The sequence below is a fragment of the Oryx dammah genome, unplaced genomic scaffold, assembly GCF_014754425.2.
Source record: "Oryx dammah isolate SB20612 unplaced genomic scaffold, SCBI_Odam_1.1 HiC_scaffold_23, whole genome shotgun sequence".
NCBI lineage: Eukaryota > Metazoa > Chordata > Mammalia > Artiodactyla > Bovidae > Oryx > Oryx dammah.
This window is the reverse complement of record NW_024070207.1, coordinates 25991531-26007305: the sequence shown is the minus strand read 5'-3', so window position 1 is coordinate 26007305 and position 15775 is coordinate 25991531. Positions and strand designations below refer to the sequence as shown.

General features: G+C 49.7%; 1 protein-coding gene across 3 annotated transcripts in view; it reads left to right on the top strand.

Moving 5' to 3' along the window:
- BCORL1 (BCL6 corepressor like 1) overlaps positions 1 to 14142 on the top strand; it is a 60622-nt gene extending 46480 nt beyond the window's left edge. For all 3 annotated transcript variants that reach the window (XM_040265178.1, XM_040265176.1, XM_040265177.1), the window contains 4 exons: positions 415 to 560; positions 7310 to 7387; positions 8388 to 8538; positions 11882 to 14142. In XM_040265178.1, the coding sequence (XP_040121112.1) occupies positions 415 to 560; positions 7310 to 7387; positions 8388 to 8538; positions 11882 to 12164 (658 nt within the window). In that variant the 3' untranslated portion in view covers positions 12165 to 14142. The remainder of the gene's footprint in view (positions 1 to 414; positions 561 to 7309; positions 7388 to 8387; positions 8539 to 11881) is intronic.
- Positions 14143 to 15775: the final 1633 nt, after the last annotated feature.

Genomic DNA, 15775 nt, shown 5'->3' with positions numbered 1-15775 from the left:
CGAAACTGACCCCTGAGCTGCATACCAAGTGGTGGTGGGGTGCTTGGATCAGAGGCTGTGGGCTCTGCTGGGCCACCTGCTGGGTGTGCGGAGCAGCTCAGGGGCAGTCATCTGGGTTTTCCAGTCATATCCCCCAGAATCTTGTCTAAGTTTATCCTCAGTTAGGGGCCTATTCTCCCCTGAGCTCCAGAACAACCAGCAGAGCGCCATTGGGGAACATAAGAGAGAGAACTGGGAGGGAGGAGAAAGAGGCAGGGAAATATGGAGGGCAGTGCAGGCCAGCAGTGGCTCCCTGCTCTCTTCCCCATGTTACGCTGGGCTCCTCTCACTTGCTTTCCGTGCCAAGGTGGCCTGAGGCCTAGACACCCCGGTTCCCACTTGGGCCCTGCTGCTCTCACCTGTGTCACCTTGCAGGCCAGTTCACGATGCAGTGGTCAATGACAACCTGGAGACCATCTGGCTTTTGCTGTCCTATGGGGCTGACCCCACGCTGGCCACCTACTCAGGACAGACAGCCATGAAGCTGGCCAGCAGTGACACCATGAAGCGCTTTCTCAGTGGTGAGTATGACCCAGACTCAAAACCTCATTACCAGGGCTCTGACCCTGAGTTCCCGAGATACCCTTCATCTCACTCATTTCAAGCGGCTCCTACGAGGGGCATCGGCTCTCCTCACGTGTTCCTTTTTGGCAACTCAGAAATCTCTATGAAATTCGAAAAGTCAGCAGGCAGCTTCCTCTTGTCCCCATGCTGTGAGCGTCATTGCATGCATCCTCTTCAGGGCCCTGGTTGCCCTTGGGGACCCCTTTTCCCGCTCTGTGTGTGAGGTAGGCCCCTCTGTGGAACAGTGGCCCCACTAGAAGTTTGAGTTTGGGGCAAAATGTGTGGACTTCTGCTTTGAATGGTCTGCCAGTTGCAGAGGTGACACTTAATAGTTTGCTTTTGTTTTTGCACTTGCACTTTATCTCTGTTGGTGATCAAAGTTCAACCCTTGGGACCCCTCCACATGCTTTATTCCTCACACCCTGTGGTAACTGTGATGTTCCCTGTGCATCCTCCTGTTCTTTGCTCTTCCTCCCTCACTTGCCCCCTCTGGAAAAGTAGTGTTAAGGCCCATGGCAAGCACCACAAACCAACTTGCATTTGTTTTCTCATTAGTGGATCACAGGTGTTTGTCTGCAGTTAGATAGCTCTACGGAGTTGGGCAGTGGGAGGAGGGAAGTCTGGCTTGGGCATGCTCAGTGGAAATCTCCTCAGACTTGACCTCTGAATAAAGGAACCCCACCTCCTGTGTGATATTACAGCTTGGCTGTTGCTCCAGCAGTGACTTCTTCAGCCTGCCTAAGTGCAGTTGGGTGGATGGAGCAGCTGGAGGTTGTCACTGATCCTCTTCAGAGGCTTCGATGTTGATGGTAGAGCCCCTCTTATGCTGGAAGCTGGCAGGACCAAGGGTTTGGCCCAAGGCTGTCTCCTCTCTCCAAGACTGTGGCCTCAGTTTGTACCCCGCCCCCCACCCCCCACCATCAGGTACAGTACTAGGCTCCCAAACAGAAGCTCATTTGTTTATGGAATACAGGTTAACCAGGCAGCTGATGATGGAGGAAGAAACAAAGTAGTAGCCTGAGCCGAAGGTCCCTGTGGAAGGAGGACTAGGTGGGAAGGGCCTTCTAGGTACTGAAGGAAGGGGAGTGATGGGACGCTGTGAGGGAGGCCCTGACCTCTGCCTGGCTGCCCCCATCCAGTCCACAGCCAGGATTCCGCCCCACAGCCGGACCCAGCCTCTCCGGCTGAGGCAGGAGGACTACCTCCTTCCTCCACCGGCTCTGGGGCCCAGGCCTGTCTGTGAGGGCAGAGCCACGTGGGGACACTCCTTCAGGCATTTGCTCTGGGCTAGTGAGGAGTCTTGTTCAGATTACCTGGACCATCACTGGGCTGCGTGAGGCTCAGGGCAGGCCACCCTCTGTGGCTTCTTCCCACACACCGCTCTGCACTCTCCTCCACACGAACGTGTGTTGTCTGCACTCCACTCACTTTCAAGGGAAAGCTGGCACGCAGGAACACCCAGAGCATCTCAACATGATAAAAGCGCCTCGTGAAGCACTCCTCTGACCAGCAGGTCTCATCCAGAGGCTTCTTTGGGCTGGAGACCACTCTACTGAGGGCTGTCTCTAACCGTGGTCACAAAGTCTTTTCTTCGTGGACTCCTTCTCCAAAATCCCCAAGGAGTTTGAATGTTGAAACCATTTGAAGTAGTTAAAAAATGAGAAGTAAACACAGTTTTCTCTTTTCTCATGTCCTTTACCTAATCCCAACTACTGGAAAGCCTTCGATGCCTCCTTAAACTAACTCGAGTTCTAGTCTGTGCTGTGGACACAAGAGAAGACTTTCCTGAATTCTGGCACTTCCTAGCCTCTCCAGGCTGAACACCTTCATTCAATTCTTGACATTGTTTCTCAACTTTATGGGCATGGAGCTATAACTTCATAATGGGGGCCAGGAGCTGAAAGGAGTGTTAAAACTGGGCCACCTCTTTTCCATGCAAATACTGAGTGCCAGTTAAAGGCAGAGCTCTGACTGGCCATTAGGGAAAGTGCTCAAGCTGGTTAGGACCTTGGCAGCCAGGGAAGCAGGCACTGGCAGCCGTCAGTAGGCTCCGGGAGGGGGGACTTGAGCTCAAAGGCTGTTGTGAGGGGATAAGAGGTTAACACTTAGGGTTTTTAAGGTTGAGGAAAACTCACCTAACAGAACCATTTTGAAGTGAACAATTCAGTGGCTTTTCCTATATTCACAATGTTGAGTAACCATCACCAGGAGCTTTTTCAATTCCTCCAATGGAGTGTCTCTCTTGTTTAGTATCAGCTCCCTACCTCTCCCCTGCCCCGAATCTCAGGAAATGACTGGGTAGAGTGGCTGCTGGAAGCACCATGAGGTTGAAGGTTGGGGAGGCGGTTCCCTCCTCTGGCCTACCTCCCCAACCGCTACACCTCAACACACCAGTGTGGACTTCTGGATTTCTTTTTACCTTGCCTGTCTGGCTGAGGTAGTTAAAAAGCTCTTTGCCGTTCATCCGCAAGCGTTTGCCTGACCAAATTCCCCACAGATTCATTGTCTTCTTCCTCCCCTAGTGGGGATCCCACTGGGCAGCAGATGAAGGCGAATCCCTGTAGGGTGTCAGGGGCGGACACGGGGCCAGCATCAGGGTTGTGCCTCATGCAGAGCATCCCTCGTTTTGTGCAAGTCTCCTCTCCTGGAAAACTCGAGGAATCAAATCCTCATTTAACTACACGGAGGAGTGGTATCCTGTAGTGAATTCTTTTGTAAAGCAGAAGATGCTGGTGATTCGTGTGGGTTGACAGTGTAGATATTCCTCCATTGCCTTTGCTTAGCGTGAGGCCCACGTCTCCCGAGACCCTGAAGAGTATAGTGCAGCTTCTTCTTGTGCTCATTCACCCATGTGTCTATAGAGCACCTGTTAAGTTTCAGGTACAATTCTGGGTACTAGAGGTCAGACAGTGAACCCTTTGTCTCTCATCCTTGTCCTTGGAGAACCAAGCCATCCAAACCTTCCAAGAGGCCTTTGGAAGAGCTCCTTCTTGGGCCTGATTACAGGCAGGCATGTGACTGATTTCCCTTTGACCCTTTGAAGAAAAGAGTAATATGCAGCCTAGCCAAGGGAAAACAGACTGGTTTTTCGTCCTCTGTCGGAAAGAATATGGGAGCTGGGGGGAGTTGTTGCAGTTTGGGTTGGGGCATTGGAGGAACTCTCAGGACTGCTTTTCCTTCCACCAATGAAAGGGTTAGTAGTTTACCACTTGAGGTCACTGAATCACAGGTTTTTGTTTTTCCTGCCAGAGACCTCGGCCATATGACCCCCTGTCGATGAGTGTTTGTTTTTTTGTTTTCTCCCCTTTCATGTCCCTCAGCTGGTGACTTGGTTGTAGGAGATGGGCAGGGGTACAATGGGACCCTAGGAAATACAGAAACTTCTATTGCCAGGGCCACCACTCACATTGAATACTTAAAAATATTTTTTTAATCAAGGCAAAATTCATGTAAGATAAAATTAACCATTTAAAAGTGAACAGTTCAGTGGCATTTAGTGTGTTCACCATGTTGGACAACTACTACCTCTATCTAGCTCCAAAACATTTTCATCCCCCTGAAATGAAACCCCCAGAGAAGGCGATGGCACCCCACTCCAGTATTCTTGCCTGGAAAATCCCATGGGTGGAGGAGCCTGGTGGGCTGCAGCCCCTGGGGTCGCTAAGAGTCGGACACGACTGAGCGACTTCACTTTCACTTTTCACTTTCATGCATTGGAGAAGGAGATGGCAACCCACTCCAGTGTTCTTGCCTGGAGAATCCCAGGAACAGGGGTGCCTGGTGGGCTGCCGTCTATGGGGTCACACAGAGTTGGACACGACTGAAGTGGCTTAGTAGTTAGCAAATGAAACCCCATACCCATTGAGCAGTTGTTTTCCACCCCCAACCCCAGCCCCTGGCAACTACATGTCTACTTTGTCTCTGGATTTGCCCATTCTGCACATTTCGTATAAAAGTGAATCATACAATATGAGGCCTTTTGAGGCTCACTTTCTCCATGTAGCATCATATTTTCAAGGTCTGTCCACATAGTAGCATCTTTTTAATGGTGAATACTTTGCCCTCTCTGGATAGATCACATTTTCTTTTATCCATTCATCAGTTGAGGGACATTTGGGTTGTGTCCACCTTTTGGCAACTGTGCCTAGTGCTGCTGTGAACACACGTGAACAAATATTTGAATACAAGTTTTCAATTCTTTGGGGTATATACCTAGAAGCAAGATTGCTGGGCTGAGGGTACTTTTTGAAGGCAAGGATAAGAGAAAAGAACTCAAAGTTACAGGGAGGACAAGGGAAAATCAAGGAAAAGGACTCCCTCTTCATCCTGACTGTACATGGAGACACATGTGGAAACGCGCCTCGAAGCTGCCCGGTCAAGCAGACTGCGACGGCTCCTTTTGTGCACCACTCGTGGGCCAGTTCTGACTTTGGCATCTTTGTCTGTGCCAGTTGACTTCGGGCTATCTCAAAAGGCACATTCACCTGCAAATGACAGAGATCTGTTGTCAGTGAGGAGAATTAGATGAGTTCCTGGAGGCCTCCGAAGGCAGGTCCGAGAGAGGAGCCCCGGGAGTATGGTGAGCGAGGGCTGCTCTGCTGGAGTCCTCTGGTGACCGCAGTCACTTGAATGCTTATGTGCCAGCATGCAGGCTAGACAAGCCCTTGACTTTCTAGTCTCGCCTTGTAGTAGTTTCTCCCCACTCTTACCTCCCCCATGGTGTTTATTATGCTCTTACTGTGCCAGGTACCTGCGCTTTGGAACTGGGGAGACAGTGATGAACAGGACAGATGTAGTCCCTGACTTTGGGGAACTTACAGTCTCATTCCTTTGTATCCAGGACACCTAGTGCAGGGCGAGGCACCAAATATAGTCACCTACCTGACAGATGCCTTTGGAAGAAATTACTTCCAACTCCCAAATGGCACAGGGTACAGAAGAGGAGATAAGCTGGCATCTGGGACCTCAAGAGTTTTTCATGGAATACTCAAAAGATCTCATATATGTGATGAAGGATTTTCTACTCTGGCTCCTCAGCGATTACTTTGAAAGCTTCTCTCTGACTGTCTTTTCCTCTCAGAAGAAACTCCTCATCTCCTAGGGGGTTGCCAAAAACCAAACTTCTTTCAGTAGCTCACAACAGCTGATGGGCACTTTTGCTGATAGAATGTGTGACCCAAAGGGAAGGTATCCTGGAATGTGGTGGTGCCTTCTATCCAGGGACTTAGCTCTAATCCTTTAAGAGTAGCTACCAACTTCCTCCTGGGATTTGCTTTTCAGGGGGCACCCTCACCCAACCTGTGCCCTTTGGACTCTCTCCTGTCCTATTGCTCAGGTGTCACTTGAGGGCAGGTGGCAACCATACACAGCTAAATCAACTTGCCAACTGTACTACGTGGCACATTGGCAACCACTGGGCCATGTGCCCACAGATGATACAGTTGAATTTGCCATGGAATCCTGCTTTTTGTCCACATGGAGCCAAGAGGTGAAACAATTCATCTAGATGCTTAGCTAGGAAACAGGGAGGCTAAGAGGTAGCCTGATGTCAGTTCTCAGATTGTGTAAGCAAAAGGTTGTTTGAAATGGTTTTTTAGGGAGAGGGAATTCGGCAGTCCAGTGGTTAGAACTTGGAGCTTAACCCAACTTAGGCCAGGGTCCGGGTTCAATCCCTGGTTGGGGAACTAAGATCCTATAAGCCACGAACCCAAAAAAAAGAAAAAGCGCTAAGTCCTAACCCCTTAGCCTCCTTGTTTCCTAGTTTCATCCATGTTGTAGGTAACATGTCTCAATACTTCATTTCTCCTAATGGCTGATTACTATCCCATTGTGTTAATCTTCATTTTGTTTCTCACTTCATCAGTTGATTGACATTTGAGTTGTTTCCACTTTTTGGAGATTGTGAATAGAGCTGCTCTGGAACATTCATATACAAGTTTTTGTTTCAATACCTGTTGTTAATTCTTTTGGGTATTGCTGTGGAAGCAATAGGTTTTCATGAGGATAAACTTGGTCATCCCTCCAACCATTCCATGTTTTCAAGGACGAGACAGAAGGAATTATGCTTCCTTTATTTTCCTTTGAATTGGCAAGATCACAATTGGATATATGAACATTGTGACCAGCAGGGGACTTAAATCTTGGGATGGATCTAGGATTCTGCTTGCAGAGTAATGCTCTACATCATTTGAAGAAGGGATCCCAGGCCTAAATGCCTTCAGATTGATCATGTTAGAGAGCAGGCAGGCTGGGTTGGGGCCTGCTGAACTGGAGAACACACATGTCCCCTCTCCCTCCAGCCAGCTGATGACATGCAGTAATGTGGATACAGTGTTGCCAGATCTCTTGATTTTTTTTTTCAAGGACACTTGGAAATCCGAATTTTTAAGTGAAATCTCCCAACTTTAAAATGTTAGAAGTTAAAAAAAATAAATAAATAAATAAAAAATAAAATGTTAGAAGTTAAATTAAATTGTGGAGGTTTAAAACACTGGGCCAAAACCCAGGTGGTCAGTGGGCTAGATTTGGCTCTTGGCACTAGTTTGTAGCCTCTGATGGATAGCAGATCTCTCTCGGGTCGCTCCTGGCCCTCTTGTGGTCCTTCCTTCCCATCGCCCATTCTCCTAATGCCAGATGAATATACTTTGCTTCTAGATTCCTCTTTTAGTCTACCCCCTATTCTCACTGCCCTTTCTTCTTTCATCAGATCACCTCTCAGATCTCCAGGGCCGGGCAGAGGGTGATCCTGGCGTTTCCTGGGACTTCTACAGCAGTTCTGTGTTGGGTAAGCTTTAAGTGGATGCTTCCCACCCTGCTCTATGTCTCAGATGTATGGGATCTGCTTTGGGTATCACTGATTCTTCTCAAAGACAGGAGTGACCCAATGGAGGTAGCCCTTCTTCACCTGCTAGTAGCTTACAGACCCTTTCACCCCCAACTCCAGCCCATGCTTCTCTCAGACTCAGAACTTGGTGGCCAAAATCAAGAGATGCCATTGATTTGGACAAAGCCATCCGTCATTAGCCCTCTACCACTCCCCACCCTGGGTACTTTGTAAATTCTCTCTCTCCCAAGCTCCCTTTCTCCTCTGTTGCTTGTCCTAACCCTGCTGGAAGCCCCCATGTGCACTGTTGCCTCTTCTGGTATTGCTCACACTCAAAAGGGACCCAGCCCCCCATCTGGCAGCTACCATCCCTCCCTACCCTCTCCCCAGGATGCACACAGAGTTTCTGAGAGAGCTGCCAGCTCCCGAGTCCTTAGCCCTGGCCTGAGCCCTCCTCTGTCAAGAGTAGTGAGCCTTTCCCCATGGCTGTCATCCAGCGCTCACCCAGATTGAGAAAGGTGCCCACTCCTAAGTTTGGGGGAAGCTGGAGCAGGAGAACAGAGCACACCCGAACGTGCAGCTAGGAAAGGTCAGAGGCCTAGTCCCTGCCACTGGGTTTCTGGGGACCCATGCAGGCAGGCGGGCAGCTTTCAAAGCTGCAGTTTGAAGGGCAAGTATTTTCCTTTGCCTCTGACTGCTGATGGTGTCTTCAGGCTTCTGTCTCCAGCAGTTGGGCAGCAAATCCTTCACACCTCCTTGCTTTTTTCCCAGTTGAAAAGTGGAGGAGTATAATGAATCTGTGGCCACTAAGCACTACCTTCTGGGTCTAGAACGTTCACATGCCCTCCCAAGGAACAGAGACATTTGGCCCCACCCAGGGATCTGTATCTTGTTGAGCATTTCTTTTCTGTGGTGTCATGCATGTAGCTAAGTACTAATTCCCTATATGATGTCTTTACAGAGGAAAAAGACGGGTTTGCCTGTGACCTCCTCCATAATCCTCCTGGGAGCTCTGATCAAGAAGATGATGTGGAAGAGGATAATTTTATGTTTGAGCTCTCAGATAAGCCTCTTCTCCCTTGCTACAACCTCCAAGTGTCAGTGTCCCACGGGTAAGTGTTTGAGTGGTCTATGGGGACCGAGTGCTAGGATCCTGGGAAGGATGGAGTTCTCCTGCAGGAAGCTGAGACCTGGAGAACAAATGCTAGAGCACAGGAAGGAGAAAATATGACCAGTCCAGCCTGACTCTCCAGCCGAGATTAGATATGTTCAGAATAGCTCTAGGTGCATTGACTACGTGTGTTTTCCAAAACCAAAATCTAGATTCACTCTGAAGAATTTTTGTGCTGTTTCTAGGTGTAACAGATGATCTGGGAGATATTTGGGCTGGTGAACTATTAGAATCTCTGAAAGATTTTTGTGGTTTCTGGGCACAGCCAGACAGAATATTTGAAATTGAGATTCTTGGAAAAGCCAGGACATATGCTTGCCATAGCTGTGGGGCCACTGGGGTCCTTAAGTAATCCACAGGCTGGTTGCTCATTGCCTTAATGGTGGTGAGGTGATGGCATTGCTGCTGTCCTCTCAGATTACCACACATATTATAATGAGGATCACCCATTTTCAGAGACTAGAATATATGTGGTACTTAGCATTAGAGTGGACCCAATGTCACCTTTATTTGGTGATTCAGAAGAAAGCTCAGCAGCCTGCAGGGCCATGGCCGTGCTGGTTAGGAGGATACAGAATACACTGTCTTTTTATTCTTGTGCTAGTGCTAAGTCGCTTCGGTTGTGTCTGACTCCGTGGAACCCTATGGACTGTAACCCACCAGGCTTCTCTGTCCATGGAATTCTCCAGGCAAGAATACTGGAGTGGGTTGCCATGCCCTCCTCCAGGGATCTTGGCCTCCATCATTAAGTGTCCTCTTCTTGGTGTCTTCGCATATCTCAAAACCTTTGCAAACACTTTTAAGTATACTTTTTCTTTGATATCTGTTTTTGAAATATCAGACCCTGTGTTTTTTTAAGTGAAAGCACATGAGGTGCACACAATGGGGGGCGATGGGCAATGAAATAGGAACCCTTTGAGGGAGCCCCTCACTTGGCGACTCTAACCACTAGACCACAGTTTTCTTTGCATCCCTTCCCCCCTGGCCTGATAATAAAAATAGCCTCTATGATGACACTAGTAGGGATCAAGTTTCAGGGGCTTTTGGTCCTTATTCTTCTGGGCATAAGCTGATCCCTGAGGGCGGGGCTGGGCCTCTGGGATATAGTATTGCACAGTTAATTAATTCCTCCAACATATTCAGCACCTCCTTCTCTGAAATAGGATCTTGGGTCCCGGGCGGTAAAAGGACCAGGGTAGTGTGCTTTAGGTGCAGACAGAACAGGGGCAACCAGGGGCTGAGCGTCAGTAAGCAAACTGGGTGGCAGGTGGGTATTTGGTTGAGAGCTTGGTCCCAGCAGAGCTGGTTTTCTTGATGCTACATTCTTGAGCACTGCTTCTGAATCTGCCCTTCCACACAAATGTGGCACCATGTAAGAATTAATGGTCTTCAAAGGTGGGGGGGGTGTTATATACTGATGACTCTGAGGCCCTGTGGGCTTCAGAAGTGCCTGCTGACTCATCAAAGCAAGACTGAATTCTGATCACCACTGTCAGTGTTCTGAGGGGGTTTTCCTCCATTCTTTGAAAGCGATGTCCAAGGATCTGGCATCTGAACCCCCTTTCTCTTAACCCAGAACACCCCATTCCCTGCTTGTGTGAGATGATAGAGGTCACTGTCATTTGGAAGAAATGCTGCCTTTTAAGATTAGGACTGTGCGTCTGAGGATAATTTTTAGGTGTGTACAGAATAGTCAATCCAGAATCATGTCTTAAGCAGTTGCACCAGGTCAAACCCAGAGTGCTGGAATATAGCTCTGGCCTTCAAAGACTGCAGTCTGGTATAGGGCACAGACAAGTATACCATGAACTCTAATAAAAGACCACATTCCTAAGCAGATTTATTACTGTTAATAATACAACAGTTCAGGAAGGTGTCAAGGGAAAAATATAAGTTCCGGTCCACCCCCAAATTCCCCTTCCTGGACCACAGAGAGAACCACAGTTTGCATTTCTTTTATATTCTTTCTGAAATGGGGTCTGTTACCGGATTATAATAGGGGTACAAACCAAGTGCCAGGAGACTGTGGAAGATGGGACAAGTAACCGGTTCCATCAGAGAAAGGCTTCACGGGTGACAGGGTGTCTGCACTGGGCTGCCGAGGAGGCAAGGATGAAGGGTATGGCATGAGCAAAGGCACTGAGACATTCAAGTTCAGAAAACAGGGCTAGTCCTGCATTAAATGGCTGGTACTTGGTGAGGTGGGGGTATACAGCCTGTGTGTGTGTGTGTCTGTGTGTGAGTAAGAGACAGAGCTTGGGTGGAGATAAGGCCAAAGGGGTTGAGTGAGGTTCGTTTGGAAGGTCTTGCATAATAATCATGCTAAAGAGTTTGAAGGGTTTTTTGCTGGAGATACTAGGGATCTGTTAAAAGTGGTTTAGTGACCGAGTGAAAAGGTCTGACTTTCTTTTTAGAAAATGAAGAGTAACTGAGGATCCAGTGAGGGTGGGTGGGGGATGTGGAAGAGTGACTCTTGGCAGAGGGAAACCAGTTAGAAGGCTGATGCAATATAGTCCAGGCTAAAAGTGGCAAAGGCTGGAAGTGGGACAGTGGAATGGCGGATGGCGAGGAAAGACAGCCTTGGAAACAGGGGCCACTAACATGGGGACGCAGCATTTCTTCCTGGTTTAGTCAAAGCTAGCGTTTGGCCCTGGGCGGCCTCGCAGCCCCCCTCCCAGCTGTCCCCAGGCTGCCGCCCAGTCGGGTGTGCTCAGCAAAGTCAGACTAGCTGTAGCTGTAACGTGAGCTGCAGCCCTGCAGAAACGTTGGTGCTGCTGCTGGAGAAAAAACTTGTCTAATGCATTCCAGAGCCAAAGAGAAATGCCTTTTGGATTACCCGCAGTTTAGGCCTTTCTCCACGGCTCCCCCTCTGCTGGGGAAGATCTTGGAGAAGAAGGAGGCAGGGGAAGCAGGGGTGAGACAAGCAAAGGGAAAGCAGACAGGCTGGCAGGGCTTGCTGGGGGGCAGAACTGCTCCCCACAGAGGGTAAATCCCAGGTCACCTGGGCTGCGAGGGCTGGGGCGTCTGCTCAGGGTTTATGGTTCTGAAAGGCCCACTTCCCCCCTATTCCCACTTTTTGGAAGGGATCAGGCACGGGTTGAGTGCTTGCCATTGAGCTAAAAGCCCGGGGCCTGCCAGCATAGGGGACAGGAGAAAATTGTCACCTCTGCGACACCCAAGCAGTCAGGGGCTTAGCGGAGGGGTAGCCAGGCCAGCGCCCAGTGCCTGCCCCCCACCCTGTCCTTTCTGCCCCCTCCCTTAACTCTCATTCTTGCCTTTTCCAGGCCCTGCAACTGGTTTCTCTTTACCGACGTCCTGAAGAGGCTGAAGCTTTCCTCGAGGATCTTTCAGGCTCGGTTCCCGCACTTTGAAATCGCCACCTTGCCCAAGGCTGAGTTCTACCGGCAAGTGGCCTCCAGTCAGCTGCTGACCCCCGCCGAGAGGCCTGGAGGCATGGATGGCACCTCTGCCCCGGGCTCCTCTGAGACTGTGGAGCTGGTGCGGTACGAGGTGGAGCTGCTTCGGCTCCTAGGGTCCGAGGTAGAGTTCCAGCCTTGGAACAGTTGACCCGGAAAACAGCCCCTCCCTTTTCTTCTTTCTCCTCCCAAGTTCACCCCTCCCCCACCTCCCATGTTTTTCCCCCACCGAGCACCAGACTGCAGAAAGAGGCAATAATACGGACCAACAAGAAGCCGCCTTATCGATGCCAGCATTAGTGACTGGATTTTTTTTTTTTTTTGGTTACAGTTAGTTCTCATCTCCCTGTCATCGTCATTGTTGTTGTGGTTGGTGATGGGGGTGGAAAGTTGAACTCCACGTCTGAGGACAAGAGGTCCCAGGGGTGGTGGGAGGTGGCGCCAGGGTCCCTTGGACTGGCCTCCTTGCGTGTGACCAAGACCAAACCCAGGGCCCTGGGTGGCCACGGCCTGTCCGGAAGAGAAATGAGAAAAGCCCAAATCTCTGAGCGCCCCCTCTGTTCCCCTGTGTTCTTTTGTCTTCCATAGTATTTATTTTATTAGTATTTAATTTGTATTGTTTCATTGGTTTCTGATAAGTCTGTATCACTGTGACGATTTGAGACAACTTGTTGTATTGAGGGACTTTCTTCACCTCCTTTCTTTGTCTTTCTTGATCAAGCTCTGAAGCTGTTTCCTCCCTCTGAAAAAGTTACTCCCAGGTTTTTTTCCACCACGGGGAGGAGGCAGGAAAGGGTGGGGGCCATTGACTTGTAAAACTAATGAAGGTGGTTGGTGCTGGCCCAGGTCTGGGGGGTTGGGGGTGAATCCTGAGGCTTTGGTGCTCACCCCCCCAATCCCACCCCCCGACCCCCATTCACCCCCCCTGCCCTTTGCAGCAGCCCTGCTGTTTGGAGATGCTTGTTTACTGGGGGAGGGGAGGATTGTGGGAGTAAGGGGTTATTAATAGGTTACTCTAATGGAGAGTTGAGAATGGGTCTTGAAGGATAGGGTCGCCTCCTCCTCACCATCCTCACTGCCCTCAGAGTGCACAATATAGGTTTGTTCCACAGTTTCTTCCCCTGCACCCCTGGCCACCCTACCCTACCCGGGCCTTGCCCTCCCTGGATACTGAGCCTCTCACTCCCTCTTGCCCTGGTCCCCATCTCTCCTCCTTGCCTTTGAAGCATCCCTTTCTCTTCTCTCTATCCTCAGCTCCTTCTCCCTCTGCCCTCCCCCACAATTCTCCTTTGGAATTCCCAGAGGGCTCTGGGATTTCCTGCCAGATGTTGAACCCAGGCCTCAGCTGTTTCGTAGGTGAGGGCAGGAGACTGGTCTCCCGCCAGGCCCCACTCCTGCTTGGGGACGGGGGGCTGCGGGCCCGGCCCTACCAGGTCTCCCTCTCAGCGCTGGGTTTGTTGGTGGAGAGAGAGAAGGAGGGGTTTGGGCTGCTTCCTTGCCCCAGCCCCCTCTGTGGCATTGTCTTTCCCACTCTTGTTCTTATTTTTCTACCAATTGCTATTTTTCCGAACAATCCTTGTAGAGAGTATGTACCATCCAAAAGCAGGAGGGCCTCCCTATGGCCGGCTCTGGTTGGAGATGGTACAGTTTTATTGTACAGGTGCTAAAACAACAACAACAAAAGAAGAAAATGGAAAAAAAAGACAAAAAAAAGGCAAAAAAAAAAAAAAGCCAGTTTGAGGATGGGACAATCTGTTCTCCGGAGACTCCTGACCCTCGCAGGAGGATTGTTGGTTATTTTCTTTGTATTGTGTTTGTTCTTTGTTCCCAGGGGGAAGTTCTAGGCCCCCTTCTGTAGGACTGCTACCCACCTCCACCATACTGCCCAGTTGGTTTTGAACAGTTGTTCTCCCTTTTTAAAAAAAAAAAAAAATATATATATATATATATATATAAAGTTGAGGGGTTTTTTTGGGTTTAATTTTCTGGTTTTGTTGGGGTTCATGGTATTGTGTGGTTTATTTTATGTTTGCCTTTACTTTTTTGCATTTGGGTGTGTATTTTGGCTGCCCTTTATGTTTCATTTAAGCAACTGGCTGTGGAGTCAAAAACACTTGCATACTGAAAAACCTGTGTCAGGGCTTCTGTCTCCTGTCTCTTTTCTCTGCTCCCGGTATTGGCTTTTCTGTAGTTAAAAACTGATGGGTATCCCTATGAAGTCAGTGGGGAAAGCCCTCACCCTGCTTTGCAGCTTGGGGTCCTTATCGGCACAGCAATTGAGAACAGGTAGAGTGACCAGTGAGGATTTGGGTCACTTTGGCAAGATCTGGAAAGAAAGGGAAAGGCAGGCACAAATCCTGGGGAGAATTGAGTACCTGCATCCATTTAGTAGGCTGTGTGGGCGTGTCCCCGCACGTGTGCACACATTCCTTGATCCCTAGAGGAGTATGGTCAGAGGGAGGGGCCCTCTGAGGTGGCTGTGAGGGATGAGCCTCTTTAACTCAAGGAAATCGCCTGCCTGCCAGCACTGCTTCCTGCCCTGTGTGAGCCACAGACTTCATGGTCTTGTCACTCACTGCCCTCACTGTCTTGCCAGTGTGTCTCTGCCCCACTACATAGTGCAGACCTTCCATGGGTCTGCTTTCCTAAGACCCACCTGCTTTGGAGGCAAGATGCCCATCCTAGACTTTACAACTTTTCTCACTTCTGAAAACCAGCAGTAGAAAGTATGATTGTGACATGGTGACTGCTGGCTCCAGAATGAGCCTGTTACTGTTTGAAGGGAAGGGATGTCTGTAGGTCTGGGATGAGGCCCTTGTAAGCTATGCTCTTGGGATCTCTCACTGTGGCTGCCGTGTCTGGAGAGCTGTGTCATGTACCAGCCAGGGGGTCTGTCTGTCTGGCCAACAGGAATCCAGCCATCCTGCCCCAGGAGTGACCCTTGAGTTGCTTAGATGGAGGAGCAGCATTAATCCTCCCAATTGGCTTTCATTCCCTACCTCCTGATTCTGAGGCCTCAAGGCTTCCCAAACAACACCTGAGGCCATGTGGTGAATGTGAGGATCCAGCTAAGTCCAGGATGCTTTGGGAGCTCAGCTGGATGGGCAAGGGCACAGGGGTGGTCAGAAGTGATGCCTAGTTGACAGGTAGGAAAATGGGAATTGGGGTGGCAGGGAGGAACCCTTGAACTAAGGGGACATCTGAGCACAGGCTTGGAGACAGAGAAGAAGGGTAGTAAGTGCAGGAAACTACAACCCACTTCAGTGTCACTGCAGCTGGAAGGTACAGGTGGGGAAGGAGAGTGTAGGAGCCCTGCCAGGCATGCCAAGGAATATGGCTTTGACTTTTGCCTGAGGTGATGGGGAACCATGGGAACTCTAAACCAGGTAGTGACGGAGGTTTTTCCTTTTTCTTTTAATACATTGGTAAAATATGTTGGAGGTAGGACAGGCGGAGGGAGGGAAAAAAGGTGATTGCCTGATTCAGAACAAAAGATGAAGGGAGAGCCTTAGGGGGTATAAAAATTTCCATTTAGGGCAGGATGGAGATGCAATGGGCAAAGGAATAGGTGATGGTCCTTTGTGACTCCTGGATAGCCCTGGCCATTTGAGTGTGTGGGCATGCACACACTCCTTTATTTATCTGGAGAAAGGAAGAGAGTTGAAAGCCACACCAAACAGCAGTTTCTTATTTCCTTGCTTTTGGGCTCCCTTTGCCACACCTTTCCTGGAGCCCTCTCACTGCTCTTCTGCCAGAGTGGGA